The sequence below is a fragment of the Eublepharis macularius genome, chromosome 3 (genome assembly GCF_028583425.1).
Source record: "Eublepharis macularius isolate TG4126 chromosome 3, MPM_Emac_v1.0, whole genome shotgun sequence".
Taxonomy (NCBI): Eukaryota; Metazoa; Chordata; class Lepidosauria; order Squamata; family Eublepharidae; genus Eublepharis; species Eublepharis macularius.
Window position 1 is genome coordinate 129589403 of NC_072792.1, and position 23977 is coordinate 129613379.

The window sequence follows — 23977 nt, forward strand, 5'->3', positions numbered from 1 at the left end:
TATGTGGATGTCTTCACCCTTCTCTTAAGGGAGCTGGAGAAGAAGAATAAAGATGATCTGGATGAGAGGGACAAGGAAAAGATTAGGCAGAGACTGAATGACCAGACTTGGTTCCATTGGTTGCCCGGCTTTCTTATTTACACAGGGGTATTGGTGAGGGCGCAGCCCTGGAGGGCTCTCCCCCTCTTCCAGTACATGAACATCATTTACATGGGATACACTGATTTTGAAGGAACGGCTTGGCTGTGGTATGACAAAGAATTTTGCATGCGGGTGGCCTTGAACCCAAGCCTTCCATGAGACCAAATCCCCCAGCAGCTGTGGCTACAGGTGATGGCTCCTGCTAAATCTAATCTAGGTGATAGGTCGGACAGTGGTCACCTGATTTTCTGGGCTTCACAAGTGTGTCTGGTACCCACACTCCTGTGGGGCAGCAGGTTCAATTCCGGCTGCTTTGTTGGGACTTTACGTTCAAGGTGATGTGCAACAGGAAGGCCTGTAAATACAAGCATGAGAGCCTTTCCTGTGCTGGTGCGCACCCTTATGCAGTTTGCCCCAAGGGCAAGCAGGGCAGTAGACGCTCCGGCGGCAGGGGTGGTCAGCAGTCAGCTGGAAAAGGTGCCCAGCCCAGTACAGCTGAAGCTACTTGAGTACTTGCTGTAAGCTTACCCAAGACGCCGCGACACCATGTATTAACTTTTTGGGTTTAAGTTTGGCTTCTGTATCCTCTTTCAGGGACCTAGGACACTTTTCATGGCAGCCAACCTTCGATCGGTAGCTGACATGGAAGAGGTGGTCCAGATTAAAATCCTGAAGGAATGCACTGAGGGTAGGGTTTGGGGGCCTTTTGATGCCCCTCCGGTCCCTTCCTTGAGGGTTTCTCCTTTGGGGGTGGTTCCTAAAGGTGCCTGGTGAATTCTGTCTTATTCACCACTTGTCTTTTCCTTGAGGAAGCTCAGTGAATGACGGCATTCCAGAAGGTCTCTGTTGGCTGAGGAACTGAGGGTTCCTTTACGGCATGAGAAAATGGAAGATCTTTCCATGGTATTAACATTTTTGGGCATTGAATTGGACATGGGGCAGCAAACCTTATGGTTGCCCCTTGAAAAGATGAAGGACTTAGGAACCCGGTTAGAGGACTGTAGGAGTAAGGGTAAAGTCTCCCTTCTGGAACTGCAGCAATTAGTTGGCCATTTAAGTTTTGCCTGTAAGGCGATTGCCCTGGGTAGGGCCTTCCTCAGATGGCTATGTGATGCCAGGGGGACCTTGTGGTTGCCCCATCATTGTTTGAGGATCAGTAGGGGCATGCGGGAAGATCTAGAGGTCTGGCATGCTTGGTCACTTCTGATGCCTCAGGGGCTATGGGATTTGGAGTTTACTTTCAGGGCCACTGGTGTACTGACCAATGGCCTGTGGATTGGATGGCATGGGGATTGTCCAAAGACCTTCCGTTATTGGAAGTTCCCCCCTTATTGGTGGCTGTGTGGCTTTGGGGAACGGAGTTGGCTAACCACTTGGTCCACTTCTGGTGTGGAAACTTAGCAGTGGTGCATGCGGTCAATTCTTTATCATCTAAATCCCCTAGGGTGATGAGGCTGGTGCATGCCTTCACTCTAAAATGCCTCCAATTAAACAATTTATTTAGGGCCGGACACATTCTGGGAGTTAACAATGGTGTGGCAGATGTTTTATCTCACCAATAGATGGAACGATTCTGGCAGCTTGCCCCTTGGGCTGATTGGCAGCCAACATGAATGCCGCAAGAGCTTTTGCAGTTTGATGGCAGAAGTGAACAGGGTGATCCAACTGTCCATAGCCCCCAGCACGCGCAGGGCCTATGACTGTGCGGTGGGGCAGCTTAATGGGTTTGGAAAGGCGGCCGGGATTCAACAGTTATGGCCTATTCCACCTGAACACCTTATGCCCCTTTGTTTGGTAGGGTTCTTTGGTTAGGTCCATTAGGGGACAGGTGGCCGCCTTGGCCTTTGCGAGCAAAGTGCATGGCCTACCAGAAGACATGGGTGATTTTAGGGTCCATAAAATGTTAGAATGATGAGCCCAGGAGGCTGGGGCGCATGGTGATCTTAGGCACCCCCCATCTCCCCATTGGTTTTAAGGGCTTGGGGGCTGCCTGGGGGGAAGTTTGTTCCTCTAAGTACGTGAGGAAGCTTTTTCTGCTGCTTCTTTAACGGCATTCTTTGGTTCAATGAGTTGGTATCCCAATCATGTAGGGTTGCGTCTGGCTGGGCCTTGGCAGCCCAAGATATCAAATTTGTGGGGATTAGGTTTCCATAAGGATTTGACAGTCCAAAACTGATCAGCGGCAGTAGGAAACTACTTTTTCATAAGCCCCTGTGAGGATTGGGAGCCTTGCCCCCCATTAGGGCCCTTAAGGAATATGTGGGGCTTCGTGGGGAAGGCCACAGCGTGTTGTTCCACCATGAAGATCACACCCCATTAATTAAGTATTAGTTTTGGGCTGTTACAGAGAGGGCCCTTAAGAGAATTGGTTTGACTGGGGTCAAATTCGGCACTTAATCCTTTAGGATTGGGGCTGCCTCTATGGCAGCAGCCATGAGGTTTCCTCACTGGGTGATTCAGCATGTGGGCAAGTGGAGGTGGGGTGCATTTAGGACTTACATTCACCCCCTGCCTCCGTTTTAAGTGGTCATACTACTCGCTCTTTCCTTAGGTGCTGTGTCAGGCCAAGGAAAGAAGAGAATCCTGATTTGTGGACACAGCATGGCATTCTGGGTGGCCTACCAAGCCAGGAGAATGCTGCTTGGATCCCAGCTGGGCTTGAGGGCTGTGGCTGGGGTTGCAATTACAGGGAAACAATGCAACTTGCATCCTGATCTTAAAAACACATTCACTTTCTTTTATTACTTTGTAATGTTACATGCACCTTGATGGCTGTATATGCTTAGTAGTAATAATAGTAATAGCAGCAACAACAACATCAAGTCAGTAAAGTATCAAAAAATACCAGCTCAGGCATATGGTGGATTGTGATAATATCATATGATAGTAGTGGTGGTGGTGGTAATGATAATAGTAATAATAATGACCTACATACACATGACAAAAGAAAGCCTTGAAAATATAGTGAATGTTTATAGCAATAATTTACGTTTTGCACGTTGTAACCATCATGGAAGGAGTGGCTTGCCACACAATTTGCTCCATTACAACATAGATTGCATCCATGTTGAGAAGAATGTAAATTCTACATTTTTCCAAGTGGCCTGGAAACTCTCCACATCTCCTCAATAAATGAGCAGACTAGCTGTTCTATAAATTATGGGTGTACATTTGTTTTTATATCTATTTTATATCTATGAAAATATATTGAAATTAGCTGTTTTGGGTCATATCCAAAATGACTCCAAACCCTTACAAAATTCTGGGAGTTTTGAAGTTATCTTCTGGAATTTCAGGAGTGTTTCATGTTTGGGGGAGGCACAGGAGCATGGGCAGGGAGAGAGAGGAAGAGTCTGGCAAACACCTGTTTGGCAGTGCATTTAAATATTAAAGAGCCATTATTTTCTATAGGAAGGCTTGGTGCCTGTTGTTCTCATAGAAAACAATGCTCCTTTAAAATTTAGAGGGATGAAAGATACTAACATATGTTGGTTGAGTAGACCTGGCCTTAGGATGCCAGAGGACAGGTTTACCTCCCTTTCCCCTGGCCCCTTACATTTTAAAAGAGAAAGAATCAAATTGGCTGCAGGCTTACCTTGCTGGCATTGTCCCTCCCTACTGGTGGCACTCTGGAGTAGACATGGGCACGATCGGAATTACGGTCTGCGTTTGCGCCATCGGGACTGGGCTGATCGGTTCCGTCCATGGCTCCCGGTTCAGCGCTCAGGTGGGGCGCTCTATCGGGTCTCGATCGGATCGATTGGTTTACGTTCGGGATTGCAGTCTGCAGACAGTCTTGCGCCAGCCATCTGTTCCCGAGGGAACAGAGCCCCGTGGAAACGGAGCCTGGGGAATGCCGGAGCTGTTTGCCCTCCTTTTGTCGCCCTGGAAACGCGAATGGAAGCCCAGCTTTCCTTGATCAGCAGGGCTTCCTTCCAACCACGGAGCAGCCAGAAAAGCACGCACCCGTCTTGTCCATTTGGGAGAAGAGAGGGGAGGGCGGGGAAAGGGGGTGTTCTTCTGTAGCCATGGGCACTTGAATCTCCTCGAATCTCCTCACCCACCTCCCTTCCTTGGCGGGGAATACGCCCCACTCCACTTTGGCCCGGCGGCTGGGCACATGGGGGGTGCCGCCAGCGAGCGGCCAGACCCCCCGCCCCCGCAGGGGAGGCGGCTCACCGCCGCCTCCCCGGGCCTGCCGGGCCCGGCGGCCGCCGTCACCCACCATTCCTTTAGTACTGGAAACCGCGGGGCGCCCTCCCGTGTTGGCCTTCCCGATTCCCGATTCTGCATCGGAAACAGAACTTGATCGGTGAGGTTCAGGAACCAGGGTTCGGCGGTGCCGCAGAATCATGGTCAGCTAAATCAGGATTATATTTTGGATCGTGCCCATGTCTACTCTGGAGTCACATTTAGGCCTTTTGTCAGGTATAGGCCCTAATGCTGGCATCAAAAATGGCAGAGCTCACCCCAACAGTCAGAGAATGGCAAGCAGGCTTCTGCGATTCTGAGTTTGGCTGCCCAGGAACTCATTTTCTGGCTGTTAGGATGGGCTCTGCTTTTGAGTTGGAGCTTATAACCAAAAGAAGGGCAACATGACCTGGGAGCCATCAGTAGGGATACTGCTGCCCAGGTAAGTCTGGGTCTGGTTTGGTCCTTTTGCTTTTAAAATCTATCTCCAGTTGCTTCCTGAAACTCAGTCTTCCTGACAATCAGCAGTTAGCCAACATCTTTTGTTAATTTAAATTTTAAAGGAACATTATGTTATATGGGAATAGAAATGACCTGTCAAGTTCAGAGGACAAACCTCATAGAAAATTACATAAAATGGGAGGGGGAAACGCACCCAAAAACTTGTTTAATTTTTAGAGTTTTCTTTAAAGAGCTTGATTTTGGGATACTGGAATTCTGCAATGTGAAAAATGTGATCGAATCTATTTACAAAAATGAAACCTATTGATCCAGCACACTTTTGTCCCTGGATTGGCCCAATTAAAGCTTCTGTTTTTGAACAAAATATCCCTCAGACCCTGACTCTGTGTCGTTTGCAATCAGAAATTATGACTTTTGCTGAGACTGCAGTGATACTTTACACACACGCACATGCACATGCGCTCGTGCACACACACACACACACAGTCAGTTTCAGCTTTTGCCAAGGCTGCAGTGATATTTTATTTCTTAATTTAGGTTATTTGTAGTTCGCCTTTCTTACAGTCTATTTCAAAGACATTTCAATGAACTATGTAATGGGTTATATAAATGCAAATGAAATCAAGATTTATTATTAAGCAATGCATATTTACAATGCATTTTAAAAAGTGCAGATTTTGTACTGATAATGTGATGTAAATTTAACTCGTTGATACTCTTAATGTGTAATATTTAGAAGCTACTTCTACCATACACATCATCACCATCTTTCAAGAGACTTACTTTCATCTCCAGTTTCAAATTCAAACTTCTGGGTATAACCACTGTATCCTGTTGCGGTCCTGACTCTGATATGAAATATATACTTGGTTGCTGGTTTGAGGCCTGTGACAATAACACTTGGAGCTTTTGACCTTGTGGAGGAATAGCTGAGCTGCTCATGCTCCTGGAGGACAAAAGAAGAGGCATAAATATAGTCAAATTGCATTATGAAAGGTGTGCAAAAACAGTCTGTATCTCTAAGGAATGTCAAAGTACATTCATTAAAAGGGTGAAAAATATCACCATAATATATGACACAACCTTAGCTTTTAGAATGAATGTTATCTTTCATATGGTGAGAACCATATCTTTGTGAATTGGGTTAGTAATTATAATATATAAATCAACATAATATGAATTTAATAAAAAACTACGGCTAAAGAAAATGGCAGATAAATGGCAGCTATACATTTTGCATAATGATGAAATTAGAGTTTCAGTAAGAATTAATAAAGTATAATGCATAGATGTGGGAGTATTCAAATGCCCGCTACTCACTTCTACCCGCAGGTAGTGCCAAAATGCCGGCGCTATCCGTGGGTAGACCTGTGGGTAAAAGAAAATGAAAATTAACTTCATTTTTTTGTTTACAAACCTGAAACAGAGGAATTCTGTCTCATTGGCTTGGAAATTGATATCCTTTAATATACTCAATGCAGTTGCACAGAATATTTCACATTAATTAAACTGAGAAAAGCTACTCTTTGCCAGATCCAGGCTACACACAGGATCTGAGAGCTCCTTCACACATAAAACTTTTTTGTTTAGTTGTTCACTATCACAGGGGAAAAAGCATATTCCTTAGTATAGTATCATTCCTCAATGTCTGTAAGGTTTTACTTTGTCACGTATATGCGCATTAGAAACCATGTTTACTTGGAAAAATAGATGTGTGTATGACCTTTGTTATCAAGGACCCCCTTCTTAGGTGTATACTATCAGCCCTCGTTCCATCTTGGCTAAATTTGCCTTGGCAGCAATTTTAGAAGCTAGCTTTGCCTTGATTTGGGAAAGTGAGGGCAAGACTCTCCTTAGTCAGGCTATGCTAATGAAAGTCCAAAACCTTGGGCTGGAGACTGATTCGCTGATGGGATATCTGCATACCTAACCATTACCATGGGGGCTTGCAAAGTCAGGCACCCTCCTTGGCCTATATAGGGTTGCCAGGTCCCTATACCCTACTGGCAAGAAGGGGGGACCCAGTACTCACGGAGATGATGATCCTGCAGTGTCAACGCAATGATGTTACTTCCGGAAGTGAAGTCATTGCGCTGGCCATGGGAATACTCCTGCTCGATTGTTTGATAATCAGCCCCTTAGGGGCCAAAATTGACCCCAAGCAAAGTGTGGAAGCACTCCTGCAGATGTTGTTGTGTCTACCGGGACTGCATGTGCAGCGCTTGTACCCAGGATGACTGCCAGTGGTGGGCAAGTGTCAGGTGGCTTGGAACCTCCCAGCTCAGCATGCTGGACTTACCTTTTAATGCTTTTTGTTTTAAAAATTCTCCTAACCCCTTATTTAAAACTTTTTTCCCACACTCCTCCTTGGGGTGCAGAATTCTCACTCGGCTAGAAGCTTGGCTCTCTTTCACTTACTCTTTCTCTCGTGTGACTCTTCATACACACATCCAGGGCTCATTTTGAGGGGAACGCACCGGAACAGAGTTCTGGCAGTTCACCCAAGAGGTCACGTGTCAGGTGGCCCCGCCCACCTGATTTTTGGCCAGTTTGGGCCTGTTTTGGCCCAGATCAGGGCCGAAATGGCTCAGATCAGGTCAGTGCCGGGTGGGGGAACCCTCCCCCAACTGGCACCAACACAGTCCCAGCTGTTTTGTCCCTGATCTGGGCCCAAAAGGGCCCCAAATGGCAATTTCCGGCCATTTGGGGCCCATTTTGGCCTGGATTGGGGCTGAAATGGCCTGTATCAGGGCCTTAATGGCCTGAATTACGTCAGTGCTGGGTGGGGGAACCCTCCCCTGCCTGGCACCAACATGATCCCGGCTGTTTTGGCCCCAATCTGGGCCCAAACCGGCCCCAATTGGTTATTTTTGGCCCATTTCTGCTGGGATTGGGGCCAAAATGGCCGAAATCAGGTTGGTGCCAGGTGGTGAAAACCTCCCCTGCCCAGCAGCAACCTAGTCCAGGCCATTTTGGCCCTGATCCGGGCCCAAACAGACTCCTAATGGCCATTTTTGGCCATTTGGGGCCCATTTTGGCTGGGATCAGGGCCAAAACTGCCAGGATTGGATCGGTGCCTGGTGGGGGACCCCTCCCCTGCTTGGTACTGACCTGATTTGGGCCATTTTTGGCCCGATCCAAGCCAAAACATGGCCAAAATTGCCATTTTGGGCCCATTTTGGCCTGGATTGGGCTGTTTCATCCCGAATTGGGGCTAAAATGGCGCTGATCAGGCCACTGCCAGGTGGGGGAACACTCCTCCACCTGGCAGCAGCTGAATCCAGGCTGTTTTGGGCCCAATCCTGGCCATTTTGGGCCCCTTTCAGCCTATTTGGGCCCAAAATGGCCAGGATTGGGCCCAAAACAGCCAGGACTGATCTTGAAATGGCCAGGATTGGGCCTCTGATGGGTGGTGGATCACTCTGCCACTCAGCAGCGGCCAAATCCTGACCATTTTGGGCCCCTTTTTGGCCATTTTCAGCCCCCTTTTGCTATTTTGGGCCCAATTTCAGCCCTGAATGGCCAGGATTGGGTCCAACACAGGCAGGATAGGTGATGTCAGAGGGTGTGGCATATGCAAATCAATTATGCTAATGACACTTTTGGTGATGTCAAGGGGCATGGCATATGCTAATGAATTATGCTAACGAGTTCCTGCAGCTCTTTTTCTACGAAATGACCCCTGCACACATCCTTCTGAAAACAACAATTTCACTATTCTTATGCTTGAGTACTTTTTCAATTCCTGTACCTCGGTAAATTCTAAACCTTGTTTTGGAAAATATCTGGTTGTTTTGTGGTTACTGGTAGCTTATTGGAGGCACTTTGAGCTTGCCTGCCCATTATCCAAGTACAGATTTCTAAACCACATATTCTGCTCCTCCTAATTTGTAAGTGTGTCAGCCTTCCAAGCTAGCCAGGCTGCAGAAGCTGGAAGAGGTTTTCCCCTGATGTTGAGATTAATTCCTTCAAATTTGTTGTGGTTCTGAGTGACTGTCATTAAACCTAAGTTAGAGAGCTCACACATGTCCTCACATAAAAGGGAGCACATATGTTAACACCGTCACACATGAGTTTCCCCTTGAAAAAGGATGAGAAAACTATAATTATGTAAAGTGGCTCTAAGAGGTACTCCACATCCTCCTTTACTAGCCAGTAGTAAAGGAGCAGGTATCACATACGCTTGGAAACTCTTAGGACAAGCAGTTCTTTTGAAGGAGAAGGTCAAATTAATCAAATTCTCCTGTAGATATTCTTTTATACCCAGTAGACAGTGTTTCTTTTACTGTTATTTTAATTTTTTTATTTGTTTAAGATATTTGTACGCCACCTTTTCACCCAAATAGGCAATGTCATCGTGCAGAGCCTGGAGTGTGCCCCGGGAGGCCTTTCCCCCTGCCTCCCCCCCCCCCAGTAAAGGACAAAAGTAACACTGCACTATGATGAGATGTTATATGAAATGAGAATAAAGCCAATTAAATTAAATTATGTATTGTATTTTGTGAATGAATCCACTAAATATTAATTATTTATAAATACAATAGAGCATTACTGATATTACAACTCTGTTCATAACAAAAAGAATGTTAACTCAATTAAACCAGTGCAGATGTCCATTGAGGAGCACTCATTCATGATCTACATAATTCAATGACAATGATACAAAAATCCCACTGATCGGGGCTATGCTAAATACAATAGCCTCCATCCTCACAGACTGTTCACTAAAGTCCATTATCCAGTAAGCTGAGTCGTGAGTAGGGTTCCTCTGCTTGCCTGCTGCTCTCCATATCTTATCCCTCATCCAAGCAAATCTACTTCAAGGTCCTTCCACTGCTGCCTGCCAGCTTTAAGTCCTGGATTGTGGCCAGAGTGTCTTTTGAGTTTCATATGGTGTGTCTACCTTTTGTAAGGCTCTCAAAGCAAAGCAGTTCACATGCTTAATAACAAAGGAACATGTTCCTAGTTCATTAGTTTACTGTTATCTCTAAACTCATAGTCCTTTCACATTTTCCCACTTCATTGTCTTTTCACAGCTTTCTCAAGGTTACCAGCAGTACGATAACAAAATCTCTTGTCCACGATTCAGATTAGAACAGAATTGTCAAATCTATATAACATATAAGTGGTATCCACAAGGCACCACATGAATCTGTAATATGATAAAACAATGTTAAAAACATGGTGTATTAAGTTATCAGAAGGCATTGTCAGCCTGCAAGCTTGGAGAAAATAAGATTCACTGAAGAGGCTTTATAGAGAAAAAGACAACATAGGAATTGTATTGTGTTAGCTGAGTTGAAGTTTTGGATAGTATATCTTCACCATGAAGCAGTGTCTTATAAATATAGTTGGTCTAACTCTATCGTCATAGGATGCAATATTCCTGAAGTAAAATGATTCATAATAAGGAAAAGATTTTAACACTGAAACATAGTACATCAGCACAGTCTCAACAACATAAAATGTACATAATTGCTATGTGATTAAGTTGTGATATTTAAGGAAAATGAATCACTGGGGGAAAATGTAAATGATCAGTGATAGCCATAATTCAAAATAGGATCAACAGTTTGAAAAACTGTACTGTAGGGTGTCTTCAGGTTGCTATTACTTTTTAATGAAGTCTCCAGCATATTATGCCATTTTGCTGTAGCAATACACTTGTAAACTGAACAAGGAATACATAAAATATTTATGTACATATAAATGGAGTATACAAAAAGGATACAAAGAGAATATTGTTGGATGATATTCCCTAAAAACCAATTAAATTTTGCCTGCTCAACAAGTGTAATGATTGTATGGCATTACTAAAAAGACAGTCAGATTCTGCTAACTTTCACACAAGTCTGAAATAGGAAATTATGTGGCCCAAAATTCAATTTCCCCATGACATGGAGATATCTATCCCCACCTTCAATTTTTTCCCTCCTACCAGCAATACTTTCTAAGCCTAGAAAAGTTTATTCCCTGGGTGGTGGGACCCACATTAACAGACTATCCTGCACAGGAAACTGCAGTGGAGAGGGGGAAGGAGATGAAACTATACCTTTCTTTCTCTTCCATCAGTGCCATTAAGGCCAGTTCTCTATGATGCCCAATTTCCAGTCTCCATGATAAAGGGTTGTAGGTGGAGAAATAACAATCTGCCTCTTTGAGACCCAAAGTTGGAAAAGGCAGACATAAACAGAAACTTCCCAATAAGGCTTTGTTTGGAGGGAAAGGGAGGAATGGCCTTAAGGATCCACAGTATGAATTGCTGCAGAATCTCACAATCCCACTCCAAACAAAAACTCCATTGCTGGTGATGACAGAGAGAGGGGACCATCTTTCTGCATAAGAAGATACAGACAATGGTGACTCATGCTCATTGTCCTTGCAAGAGTTGGCAGTCTGTTATGGGGTATGAGGGGAACAAGTGGAAGACGGAGAAATTGGCTTGCTTGAGCTGTTAATAAATTGTTTGGTTCTTTAGCTCAGGTGGTAAAGGACTACACATGTTTTCCTATGCACCCAAACAAAGATATGGAAAACTCATAAACAGATTGAATGTGAATATGACTTTGATGGAATGGAAGAGAATCCAGGCATAAATCTTACTCTGTCTGTTGATGCAAGCATGAATGGAAGTAAATGACTTGTTTGTTTCTCTTCAGCTATGAGGGTTACTTTTTTCATTGTTACTGAGGGGCGGGAAAGAAGATAAGGAGCAGACTGCTTATTTCCACCCTCCCATCATCAAAAGAGGCACAAGTTTCTCTACAGCATCACACAGTCCAACATTGGAACTTTCAAAGGGTATATCCCATTTCTGAATGTTGTGCTCTCTTGAGAATTTTTCACCTACTGCTGTTATTAAACAGGTGGTAGCAGGGAAATGATGAGCAGGCTGCTTACCTCCTCCCCACCTAAGAGCTCTATAAATAAACTGCCACATAGTATTTCCCATCTAAAGATAAGTCTTTAATTTTATTTACTAGCAACGAAGTCCGTTGTGGGAAAAAAATACAACTGGCTCTAGAAAGGGGAGGGCAGGCAGGCATTTGCTCCTCCTCCATCACCGATTCCAGCTGGTGAAGGAGGGGGGTGGGCATTGTCATCTGCTCCATGTCTGATCTGCCTCATCTTGGTGATGTGAAGGGGTGGTGGGCTTTGCTTCCTGCTCCATGCCTGATACACGCTGGGCAAAGGGGGGGGCATTGCCTCCTGTTCTCTGCCTGACTACGGCTGGGTGAAAGGGGACAGGCACTGCCGCCTGCTCCGAGCCTGATCCCAGCTGGATGAACGGGGGTGAGCATTGCCACCTACTCCCCGCTGGGTAAAGGGAGGAACAGGCATTACCTCCTGCTCGGCGCCTGATCCTGATAGGTGAAGGTGGGTAATGTGCTTTACTATCTACTCTGCTCCTGATCCCAGCTGGGTGAAGGGGGTGCAGGCATTGCCACCAGCTCTGCTCTTGATTCTGGCAGGTTGAAGGGGGGGGGGGCAGGCATTGCTGCATGCTTGGCTCCTGACTAGGGGTGTGCAAGCCAAAAATTTTCGGCTATAGCCGAAAGTAGAAAGCCGAAAGAAGATTCTCTATCGTTAAAGCCGAAAGCCGAAACAAGAATCTCTTTCGGCTTTCGGCTTTCGGGATTCTTTCGGCATTATTTCGGCATTCTTTCGGCTTTTTTCTATGGGAAAATGCCTCCGTCTTCCAGGACGCCTGGAGGAGGCATTTTCCCACCGAATAAGCCCAAAATTGGTGGGGACCTTCCTCTAACCCTTCTCTAACAACCACCCAAGTTTCAGACAGATTGAACTTTGGGGGGCCATGTTATGGCCCCCCAAAGCAGGTCCCCCATCCTCCCATAAGAAAGCGAAGGAGCAGCATATTGTTAGCATGCTGCTGCTCATCTTTCTTCATTATTTCCTATGGGGAAAAAATGAAGAGGCAGGCTTCCTTTGCCAGGGGTGGCATTTTGCATGCAAAATGCCCCCTTACCCTCAGGGGCCCTTCTCCCACCCCTCCTCCCACCCCCCACCAAGGCTCAGCCTGCTCCCACTTGGGGGGGGCATTTCATGGCCTCCCCAAGTAGGTGCTCTAATCTCTACCACTGACAGCTGGGGGAGGCTTGTGTTGCCAGGGGTGGCATTTTGCATGCAAAATGCCCCCCAACCCTCTGGGGCCCTTCTCCCACCCCTCCTCCCACCCCCCACCAAGGCTCAGACTGCTCCCACTTGGGGGGGGGGCATTTCATGGCCTCCCCAAGTAGGTGCTCTGCTCTCATCTCTACCACTGACAGCTGGGGGAGGCTTGTCTTGCCAGGGGTGGCATTTTGCATGCAAAATGCCCCCCAGCCCTCTGGGGCCCTTCTCCCACCCTTCCTCCCACCCCCCACCAAGGCTCAGACTGCTCCCACTTGGGGGGGCATTTCATGGCCTCCCCAAGTAGGTGCTCTAATCTCTACCACTGACAGCTGGGGGAGGCTTGTGTTGCCAGGGGTGGCATTTTGCATGCAAAATGCCCCCTTACCCTCAGGGGCCCTTCTCCCACCCCTCCTCCCACCCCCCACCAAGGCTCAGCCTGCTCCCACTTGGGGGGGGCATTTCATGGCCTCCCCAAGTAGGTGCTCTAATCTCTACCACTGACAGCTGGGGGAGGCTTGTGTTGCCAGGGGTGGCATTTTGCATGCAAAATGCCCCCCAACCCTCTGGGGCCCTTCTCCCACCCCTCCTCCCACCCCCCACCAAGGCTCAGACTGCTCCCACTTGGGGGGGGCATTTCATGGCCTCCCCAAGTAGGTGCTCTGCTCTCATCTCTACCACTGACAGCTGGGGGAGGCTTGTCTTGCCAGGGGTGGCATTTTGCATGCAAAATGCCCCCCAGCCCTCTGGGGCCCTTCTCCCACCCTTCCTCCCACCCCCCACCAAGGCTCAGACTGCTCCCACTTGGGGGGGCATTTCATGGCCTCCCCAAGTAGGTCCTCTCAGCCCCTAAAGTCCACCCCTTACAGCCCCACACAAACCCAATTCCCCCCCAGCTGCCACACACAGACCCAAATCCCCACATTAGCCCCTCACAGACCCAAATCCACCCCCACCTGCCCCACACCCATAACCCCAGGAACAGGCTGGCAAAGGCCAGCCCTCTCCCTTTGTTCCCTATGCTGGGAACTTCTAAACTCTCTTTCCCTGGGCAATTCTGCACAGCCCAGGGGTGCCACAATGGTGGGCACACTTCTGAGTGCCAGCTGGTCCCTGTGAAAGAGCACCTGAACCACAGACACCCTCCCTCAAATTCCCCCACCACCTACAGAGATGGCTGGCCAGCCAGCCCCATTGTTCCCTATGATGGGAACCAACTGCACAACAAAGAATAAAACAAGAACAACACAAAATAAAGTTTTTAAAAAATTATTTTCTCCCTTCCAAAGTACAAGTAGGCAAAGCATTATGACACATTACACCAGCAGTCCCCCACACAGAAAAATTAAAACAAAACTCACTTAACACCAGAGAATCACAAAACACGATTCCTGTCAAAAACACTTTATTTCTTGAACAGCTTTAGGTTACACAGCAGGGGGGAACACCAAAGGGCATGGCAGCACTATCTTACACAAAAATAACACAACTCACTTAACATCAGAGAATCACAAAAGCACAATTCCTGTCAAAAACACTTTATTTCTTGAACAGCTTTAGGCTACACAGCAGGGGGGGGGGGGAACACCAAAGGGCATGGAAGCAGTATCTTACACAAAAATAACACAACTCACTTCACATTAAAGAATCACCCCAAAAAATTGCTGTCAAAAGCACTTTATTTCTGTAACTGCTTTAGGTTACACAGTAGGAAGGCACCACAGAGCAGGAAAGCAGTGTACTACACAAAAATAACACAACTCACTTCACATCAGAGAATCACACAAACACAATTGCTGTCAAAAACGGTGAAGTGGGTTGTATTATTTTTTGTAGTACATTGCTATCATGCCCTGTTGTGCCCTCCTACTGTGTAACCTAAAGCTGTTCAAGAAATAAAGTGTTTTTGCCAGGAATTGTGTTTTTGTGATTCTCTGATGTTAAGTGAGTTGTGTTATTTTTGTGTAAGATAGTGCTGCCATGCCCTTTGGTGTTCCCCCCTGCTGTGGAACCTAAAGCTGTTCAAGAAATAAAGTGTTTTTGACAGGAATCGTGCTTTGTGATTCTCTGATGTTAAGTGAGTTGTGTTATTTTTCTGTGTGGGGGACTGCTGGTGTAATGTGTCATAATGCTTTGCCTACTTGTACTTCGGAAGGGAGAAAAAAAATTAAAACTTTATTTTGTGTTGTTCTTGTTTTATTCTTTGTTGTGCAGTTGGTTCCCATCATAGGGAACAATGGGGCTGGCTGGCCAGCCATCTCTGTAGGTGGTGGGGGAATTTGAGGGAGGGTGTCTGTGGTTCAGGTGCTCTTTCACAGGGACCAGCTGGCACTCAGAAGTGTGCCCACCATTGTGGCACCCCTGGGCTGTGCAGAATTGCCCAGGGAAAGAGAGTTTAGAAGTTCCCAGCATAGGGAACAAAGGGAGAGGGCTGGCCTTTGCCAGCCAGTTCCTGGGGTTATGGGTGTGGGGCAGGTGGGGGTGGATTTGGGTCTGTGAGGGGCTAATGTGGGGATTTGGGTCTGTGTGTGGCAGCTGGGGGGGAATTGGGTTTGTGTGGGGCTGTAAGGGGTGGACTTTAGGGGCTGAGAGGACCTACTTGGGGAGGCCATGAAATGCCCCCCCAAGTGGGAGCAGTCTGAGCCTTGGTGGGGGGTGGGAGGAAGGGTGGGAGAAGGGCCCCAGAAGGCTGGGGGGCATTTTGCATGCAAAATGCCACCCCTGGCAAGACAAGCCTTCCCCAGCTGTCAGTGGTAGAGAAAAGAGCACCTACTTGGGGAGGCCATGAAATGGCCCCCCCAAGTGGGAGCAGTCTGAGCCTGGGTGGGGGGTGGGGGGAAGGGTGGGAGAAGGGCCCCTGAGGGCTTGGGGGCATTTTGCATGCAAAATGCCACCCCTGGCAACACAAGCCTCCCCCAGCTGTCAGTGGTAGAGATTAGAGCACCTACTTGGGGAGGCCATGAAATGGCCCCCCCAAGTGGGAGCAGGCTGAGCCTTGGTGGGGGGTGGGAGGAGGGGTGGGAGAAGGGCCCCTGAGGGTGAGGGGGCATTTTGCATGCAAAATGCCACCCCTGGCAGAGGAAGCCTGCTTCTTCATTTTTTCCCCATAGGAAATAATGAAGAAGATGAGTAGCAGCATGCTAACAATATGCTGCTCCTTCGCTTTCTTATGGGAGGATGGGGGGACCTGCTTTGGGGGGCCATAACATGGCCCCCCAAAGTCCAATCTGTCTGAAACTTGGGTGGTTGTTAGAGAAGGGTTAGAGGAAGGTCCCCACCAATTGTGGGCTTATTCGGTGGGAAAATGCCTCCCCCAGACGTCCTGGAAGACGGAGGCATTTTCCCATTGAAAAGCCGAAAGAAAGCCGAAAGAATCCCGAAACGTTTCGGCTTTTTTCTTTCGGCTACCCGAAACGTTTCGGCATTCCCCGAAACGTTTCTGCATTCCCCGAAAGAAGCCGAAACACGTTTGTTTCAGCATTCTTTCGGCATTCTGAATGCCGAAACGCACATCCCTACTCCTGACTCCAGCAGGGTGAAGACAGGGTGGGCATTGCTACCTGCTCAGTGGCTAATTCTGATAGGTTTCCACCTGCTCTGATCCTTATCCCGGCTGGGTGAAGGGAAGAAGGGCATTGCCTCCTGCTCTGTGCCTGATCCCAGCCATGTGAAGGCATGAGGTGGGCATTGCCATCTGCTCCACTCCTGATCCCAAATGGGTGATGGCGGGGTGGGTGGGTGGGCATTGCCACCTGCTCTACCACTAATACCGGATGGGTTAATGCAGGGGAGGGCATTGCCACCCGCTCCACTCCTAATGCCAGCTGGGTTAAGGTGGAGGATGGGCATTGCCACCTACTCCGCTCCTAATACCAGCTGGGTTAAAGCAGGGGGGGGCATTGTCACCTGCTCCACTCCTGATCCCAGTCGGGTGAAGGAGGGCGGGCATTGCCATCTGATCTGCTCCTGATCTCAGCTGGGTTAAGGTGGGGGTGGGCATTGCCAGTTGCTTTGATCCTAATACCTGCTGGGTTAAGGCAGTGGGTGGGCAAAGCCACCTGCTCTGCTTCTGATCCCAGCTGGGTGAAGGGGGTGGGTGGGCATTGCCAAGTGCTCTGCTCCTAATACCAGCTGGGTTAAGGTAGGGGGAGGGCATTGCCACCAACGCTGCTCATAATACCAGCTGGGTTAATGAGGGCTGTGGGCACCCTTAGAAACAGAACGCGAACTGTCAGAGTGGAAATCCACAGCTAAGGGGAAAAAACGACAGAATATTGCAAATTATATAAAGTGATTGTTAAGCATATATAGTGGCTCAGTGCGTAAATTAACAATATTCAATAAATTACAAGTGTAATATAACAAATTTCATACACATTATTGCACTACAATCTGGCCAACTGTAGAATTAACACTAAATCCAACGTATGTGGAAGCACAGCGGAGATAACAAAGTCAGTTCATTGAAGAACGTGGAACAGAACTCTTTACAGGCGGAACAAGGAGATGATATACTTCCAGGACTGAAGACCCAACAAGAAACCGGTCATTGATAACGCTTGTTTCCAAACTGCATCAGGGGTCAACAGACCTTCTCCCCATGTATCTCCAAATGCTACACTGCCACTTACAGTCTTTCAGGTGGCAGGATGACGCACCCCTATCTTTTTGGCCATGTGCATTGCCATCTGCTCCACTCTAATAAGAGCTGGGTTAAGGCAGGGGGCAGGCATTGCTGCCTGCTCTGCTCCTGATTCCAGCTGGCTGAAGGGGGGGTGGGCATTGCCACCTGCTCTGCTCCTAATGCCAGCTAGGTTAAGGCAGGGGGTGGGCATTGCCACCTACTCTGCTCCTAACACCAGCTGGGTTAAGATGGATGTGGGCATTGCCATCTGCTCTACTCCTATTACCAGCTGGGCTAAGGTGGGGGTGGGTGGGCATTGCCACCTGCTCCACTCCTAATACCAGCTGGGTTAAGGCAGGAGAGTGAGCATTGCCAACTGCTCTGCTCCTAATACCAGCTGGGTTAAGATGGGGGGGCGGGCTTTGCCAACTGCTCCGCTCCTGATCCCAACTGGTTCAAAGGGGGGAGGGCATTGTCACCTGCTCTGCTGCTGAAGATACCAGCTGGGTTACGCCGGGGTTAGGCATTGCCACTTGCTCTGCTTCTAATATCAGCTGGGTTAAGTTGGGTTGTGGGCATTGCCATCTGCTTCACTCCTAATACCAGCTGGGTTAAGGAGGGGAGATGGCATTGCCACCTGCTCCCATCCTGCTCCCGGCCTGGGCCTCTCACCATGGCATGTTTTCTGGAGGGATATGGTGCCTTGCCTAGGCTTCCCTCCATGACAGCACCCTCTGGTGGTAAACCAGGGTATAATGTGAGTTGTCTGAAATACGCTTACTCAATTATATAGTAAGATTTATTTTAAACATTTATTAGCTGCCTTTCTACTTTGCAGGAACTTGAAGCTGCTTACGATATAAATAAAATGATAATTAAAAAAAGAACAGAACATAGTTTTGAAACACAGTTTAGGACTAATAAAACCAAAGTTAATTAAGTCCTTATGGAGGTTAACTGAAAGCAGGGACCTGAAAGCAGGAATTCTAGGATATATACATGGGGACAAAACACCAACAGGACCTGTAGCTTCTAAGAAGCCAGCATCACTTGGCAAAAATAGAAAATGGGTGCAAATGCCTCTTGAAGTGACATTTTGGGAACAGAGATTAATTAAAAAATATTAATATCAATTGTTGTTGTGGGTTTTCCGGGCTGTATTGCCGTGGTCTTGGCATTGTAGTTCCTGACGTTTCGCCTGCAGCTGTGGCTGGCATCTTCAGAGGTGTAGCACCAAAAGACAGAGATCTCTCAGTGTCACAGTCTGACAGAGATCTCTGTCTTTTGGTGCTACACCTCTGAAGATGCCAGCCACAGCTGCAGGCGAAACGTCAGGAACTACAATGCCAAGACCACGGCAATACAGCCCGGAAAACCCACAACAACCATCGTTCTCCGACCGTGAAAGCCTTCGACAATTAATATCAATTGCTGTGCAGTTACAAAGGATTGTCAGGATACATTAGATAATTTCATATAGCCCAGAGAAACAGAAAAGAAAAAAATACAGCAGTTGAGAAACAGAGGAAAATACCATTTAACTTTGGAAAGCAATGTCTGTTGAAACTCTTGTAATTGGCAGTTCCTGCTGTTGTCACTGTCTGATAAAATCAAAGTAATATGAGTGGAGTAATTACAAGGAAGAGTGTAAAAAATGGAACTACATAAATGGAACACTGAAATATCGTGCAGTATGGTACAATGGCAAACTGGTCAAGGGAACAGAGAACATTGATTGGAAGACAAAGACATGAAATTGTCTATTCAGCATTAGAATTAGACTGACACATTTTAAATGATAATGAAATAAATAGCATCCTGAGCATCCACTGACAACCCCCCCTCCCTGAACAAAATTTCAGGGGGCTAATTAGGCTGCACTGGGAGGGAGGAATCTGTGAAATTTGCCACCTCCTTTTAAGGAAACTTAGGGGCACTTAAGTTTTCTAGGTCAGTGTCTACATGAGAAATTATTTAACCTCACAGATAACATAATAGTTAGTGGGTTATCCCAGTCCAAAAATGCCTTTTATAGGTAAGGTAATTTTCCTAATGTAACTTTATGGCTGCCTATCAGGGTTGCTAGGTCTTCTACTACATCAGGAGGAAAAATGAAGAAAAAAGCAGTCACACACACTGATGGTATGATATCAGTTCTGGCGTGTAACATCATGCTTTTGTGTCGACAGTGCCCCTCCCTCCCTCCATTCCCTGGTCTCTCACTCAGTGCCAGTCATCAGCAGGCAATCCAGTTATGAAGTGCTGAGCTCCTTAAGCAAAACCGCTGCAGTATTTTTCAATAGCAAAGGTGATTGAAATGTGTTGGGATGGTCAACAGTTTATCTCCTCACAGCAGGAACTCCTAGCAGTCCACTTGCTCTCAATGACATGGCCAGAGGTGGCCTGGGCCTGCACCTTTTTTGTTGCTGCTCCATTATCATAGAACAGTCTCTCAGAATGAGTGAGGCAGGCACCTACATTGAGAACTTTCCAACAAAGCTGTTGAGACAGAGCAATTTAAAAGAACTTATGGGGCATCTTGAAGGTTATAGAAGGAGTTATTTTGGGTTGCCAACCTCCAGGTGGTAGCTGGAAATCCCATGGAATTTCAAATGCTCTTCAAGAGACAAAGATCAGTTTCCCTGGAGAAAATGGCTGCCTTGGAAGGCAGACTCAATGGCATTATATCCCACTGAGGCTCCTCCCCTCCGCAAACCCCATCTTCTCCAGACTCCACCTCCAAATTCTCCAGGGATTTTCCTACCCAGAGTTGGCAACCCAAAGTTAGAAGAGTTTAACTCTGCTTAGGAGTGCATTATTAATAACGTATTTAAATAATAATTTTAATGTATTTATTTATTGTTGCCTGCCTTGTGTCCTGACTATGTTAGATAAATATAGTAAATAAATAAATAAATAGCTGCTACACTTTTATTTTCCATCATTTAACTTCAATCTGCAAATAATTTTGATTGCTTGAAATAACTTGGAAATACTGGTTATTCATGTTGCCTATAGAAGTTCTAATTTTCAGCCAGTTCCTTAGTAAATCTCCCAACAGTATGAGGGATAACAGTATATGTAAAGAACTTGAAAGGGAGTCAAACTCAGTGAAATATCAATTGAATTGGACTATCAATTGAATCTAGGAAGAAAATAGACAAAAGAACAAAAACAAAGCTGACGTACATGAAAATATAACCTGAAGAATAAGTCTGAAGAGAAGACAGAACAGAACCAAGTAGATTGCAGATGGTGTTTATAGGTGCTTCATTATGTCCCACAGAATGATGATATGTGATGACCATGGCATACAAATTATGTAATATTTGCATATTAGTACTAAAAGGCCATGGAAACAGAGCTTCAGACATCTGACAAAGATACAATAGATCTCACTTACCAAGTTCAATAATATCAAAAGATTTAGCTCACGTCTTACTTAAATCAGCCTTAGATCGACTACAATCTGAGTTTGTTATGGTGGAAAATGTATGCAAGAAAACACTGAAATGGCTCAAATATTGATTGCTACTTTTCCAGCTGCCATACTAATGCCTCACTAATGCCTGTTGTCCTAGATGAAAGCTTCAGAATCAATATGTCAAATGTTATGTGTATATGTTTATAAAACTGGCACAAAATAATACAAGTGATGCCATTAATTCCAATTCCCAGTGTGCCAAAGCCCCAAATTGAACAAAAGGAGATAGAGCAATGCTGAAGATAATGACAATCTCATTCTACACTGGGCTTGAACTACCTCTAATATTGATTTTAGAGCATTTACCTTCATTATCAGTATAATCTCTTAAAGCTTTGAAATTTGGACTATATTTCTTCACTGAATTTCTCCACCTAGCTGTCTGGATGGCCCTTCTATAAACATTTATTTATATGACAATGTCATGCAATTCTAGCTGAGAACCTGAATAAAGACTGGCATTTTCATCAATTACTCCTCTTACCTGTTTGCCAAATGTGAAGTCAGTCAAACCACAACATAACTGCCACTAGTCGATTTGAATGAAGGAAAACGGTGTTTCATCAGCCCAAATATACCATCTTCAGAAACACCAAAAGGAAGGAACGTAAGGGACTTCTCCCCTCCCTTCTTGTTCTTAATTTGTTACGTTAGAAGTGGGGTATTGTGTATCCCCCCTGTGGGCAGATCTTTATAGACATTTAATTATTCATATTTTACCATGGGAGAGGTGTGAGTTTCCTCTAAAAATATATGGAGGATGCAGGAAAAGGAAAAGAAAGGGATATTTACACTTCCTCTCTGCTCAAATCTATTTGATGCCTGACATGACCTCAGGCCTGTCCACCAAGTCTTCCCAAGGTAAATTTTTGAGGGGCGCATAGGGGTGTGCACTTGAAAAAGATTTAGGTAAACCCCAAATTGGAAAACAATTTGGGATAACCCAAATCTCGAAGCGGCAAGCTGGGTGCTTTACGCTTCAAACACCGTGCCGCTTGCTTCACCTGATGGGAGGGGGCATCGGATGAAGCAAGTGGTGTGGCATTTGAAAGTGCCCCTTTTCCTGCCCTGCCACTTCCATCCCCCCAATGGGAGGGAGAGGAGTTCCCTCCTCACCCTCTCATGGGGGAAAAAAGTGGTGGGGTGGGAAGTTTTTCTTGCTGTTTGCATACAGCTAGAAAAGTGCTGCAGGAACGACTGCTGCCACTTTGCCTGAAGCTTCCTGAAGTAATACATATTGGTTCAGAAAGCTTTGCTTTGGGATTCCCGAATCAGCTCAGCAATGCTGGGGACAATTCAGGAATCCTGAATCTTTATGAATCAGAAACCCAAACTGCACATCCCTAGTGACACAGCTCCATGATGTGGACTTTTTGATGTTGCACAGCTCCATGATGTCTGAATCTAGCTTGGGATTAATCCATGGCTGATTATTTCTATTACAAGGTTTTAGGAATGCTGAGTGGGCTCATGCTTCAACTTGCCAAAGTCTGTTGCTTTGTTTAATTTTTCTAGGTTTAAATTTTCCATCACATAAGGACTACCTAGACAATGGTCATTCTACATTGCTGACTGACTACTCTTTTGCAACTAGAAACAGTTCCACAATACTAGATTTCCATTCATACTCCATACGTCTCCACCCATAAACTACAATGAATCCTAAGCTTGTCTACTAGCATTGGTGCAAAAAGACTGAATTCTTCTCATCTGTCTCCACAATCCCCTTCTCCCTTGCAGCTGCCTCCCATCTCCCTCACACAAGATTAATCTGATAAGATTAATCATGTTCCAATGGCATTAGTCCTTGCACTCACCTAACAGAGGCATGAAAACACACAAAGTCATTGCTTTCTGCTGCTGTCTTCTCTCCCTCCCTTGCCCATGGAAGTTAAGCTCCTGATTAATCATTTCCCATTCTCTTTATCCTTGGAGTTTTGCTTTTAAATATTTTCCAACAGTACTATTTTATTGTAAGGCCTTCAACAAAACAAAATCATGAGCTTGTGTTCTCCTCTTCCTGATCTTCTTAACTGAACACTTTCTTGTTTTGCTTTCTTCCCATACACACATGCAAATGCTGCTTTCTGCTAACTTCCTCTCCACATCAGAACAAGTACCAGGCTTGAGACCTCAGGATCAGAACACACTTTGGACTCCATGATCCCTTCTCTACAAAAAAGCTGAGATCTTTAGTTTACTTAAAGACTGCCTTTCAACAAAAAAGTCTCCAAGGAGGTTCACAACATAATAAAATACAATAAAAGTGACTTAAAATATATCACTAAGTTTCCTGATCTCTTTGGAAACCAAGGCTCTTCAATCTACCCTACACCCCGCTTTGGTGGCCCTGATGAGGGTGGGAAAGCAGAGTATACATTTTGTAATTATATAAATAAAAATATTACTCCTTGTTCAGCTCAGATTCTTTCATTAACCAATCATGTCCATATTGATGATCCTAACATTTTCTCTTTCTTTTTAAAAAAAACTTTTGTTGGAATTGCCGTTTCACATTTATACTCTTTAGTTTTAAAAACAAAAAGAACCAATGAGTTCCTGCTCCCCCCTTACTCTCTGAGTAATCTCTGGGCTTTGGGGGAGCAGTCTACATGCAGACCATATTAGATGCCTCAAGCTGTTTTAGTTGTGGAGAGGTAGGTAGGTAGGTAGGTAGGTAAAGGTAGTCCCCTGTGCAAGCACTGAGTCATGATGTTTTCTTGGCAGACTTTTTGTTACAGGGTGGTTTGCCATTGCCTTCCCAAGTCATCGACACTTTACCCCCAGGAAACTGGGTACTCATTTTACCGACCTCAGAAGGATGGAAGGCTGAGTCAACCTTGAGCCGGCTACCTGAACCCAGCTTCTGCCAGGATTGAACTCAGGTTGTGAGCAGAGCTTGGGCTGCAGTACTGCAGCTTACCACTCTGCTCCATGGGGCTCTT

The 23977-nt window shown here is 46.0% G+C and overlaps 1 protein-coding gene across 2 annotated transcripts in view; it reads right to left on the reverse strand.

The window, feature by feature from the left end:
• The window catches only part of EPHA6 (EPH receptor A6), a 785056-nt gene that overhangs the window by 244229 nt on the left and 516850 nt on the right, over positions 1–23977 (reverse strand). The window contains exons 7-8 of one of the 2 annotated variants that reach the window (XM_054973551.1): positions 6115–6162; positions 5578–5740 (exon numbers count right to left, since the gene is read on the reverse strand). In XM_054973551.1, coding sequence (XP_054829526.1) covers positions 5578–5740; positions 6115–6162 — 211 coding nt within the window. The remainder of the gene's footprint in view (positions 1–5577; positions 5741–6114; positions 6163–23977) is intronic. The other variant, XM_054973550.1, reaches the window with a different exon arrangement.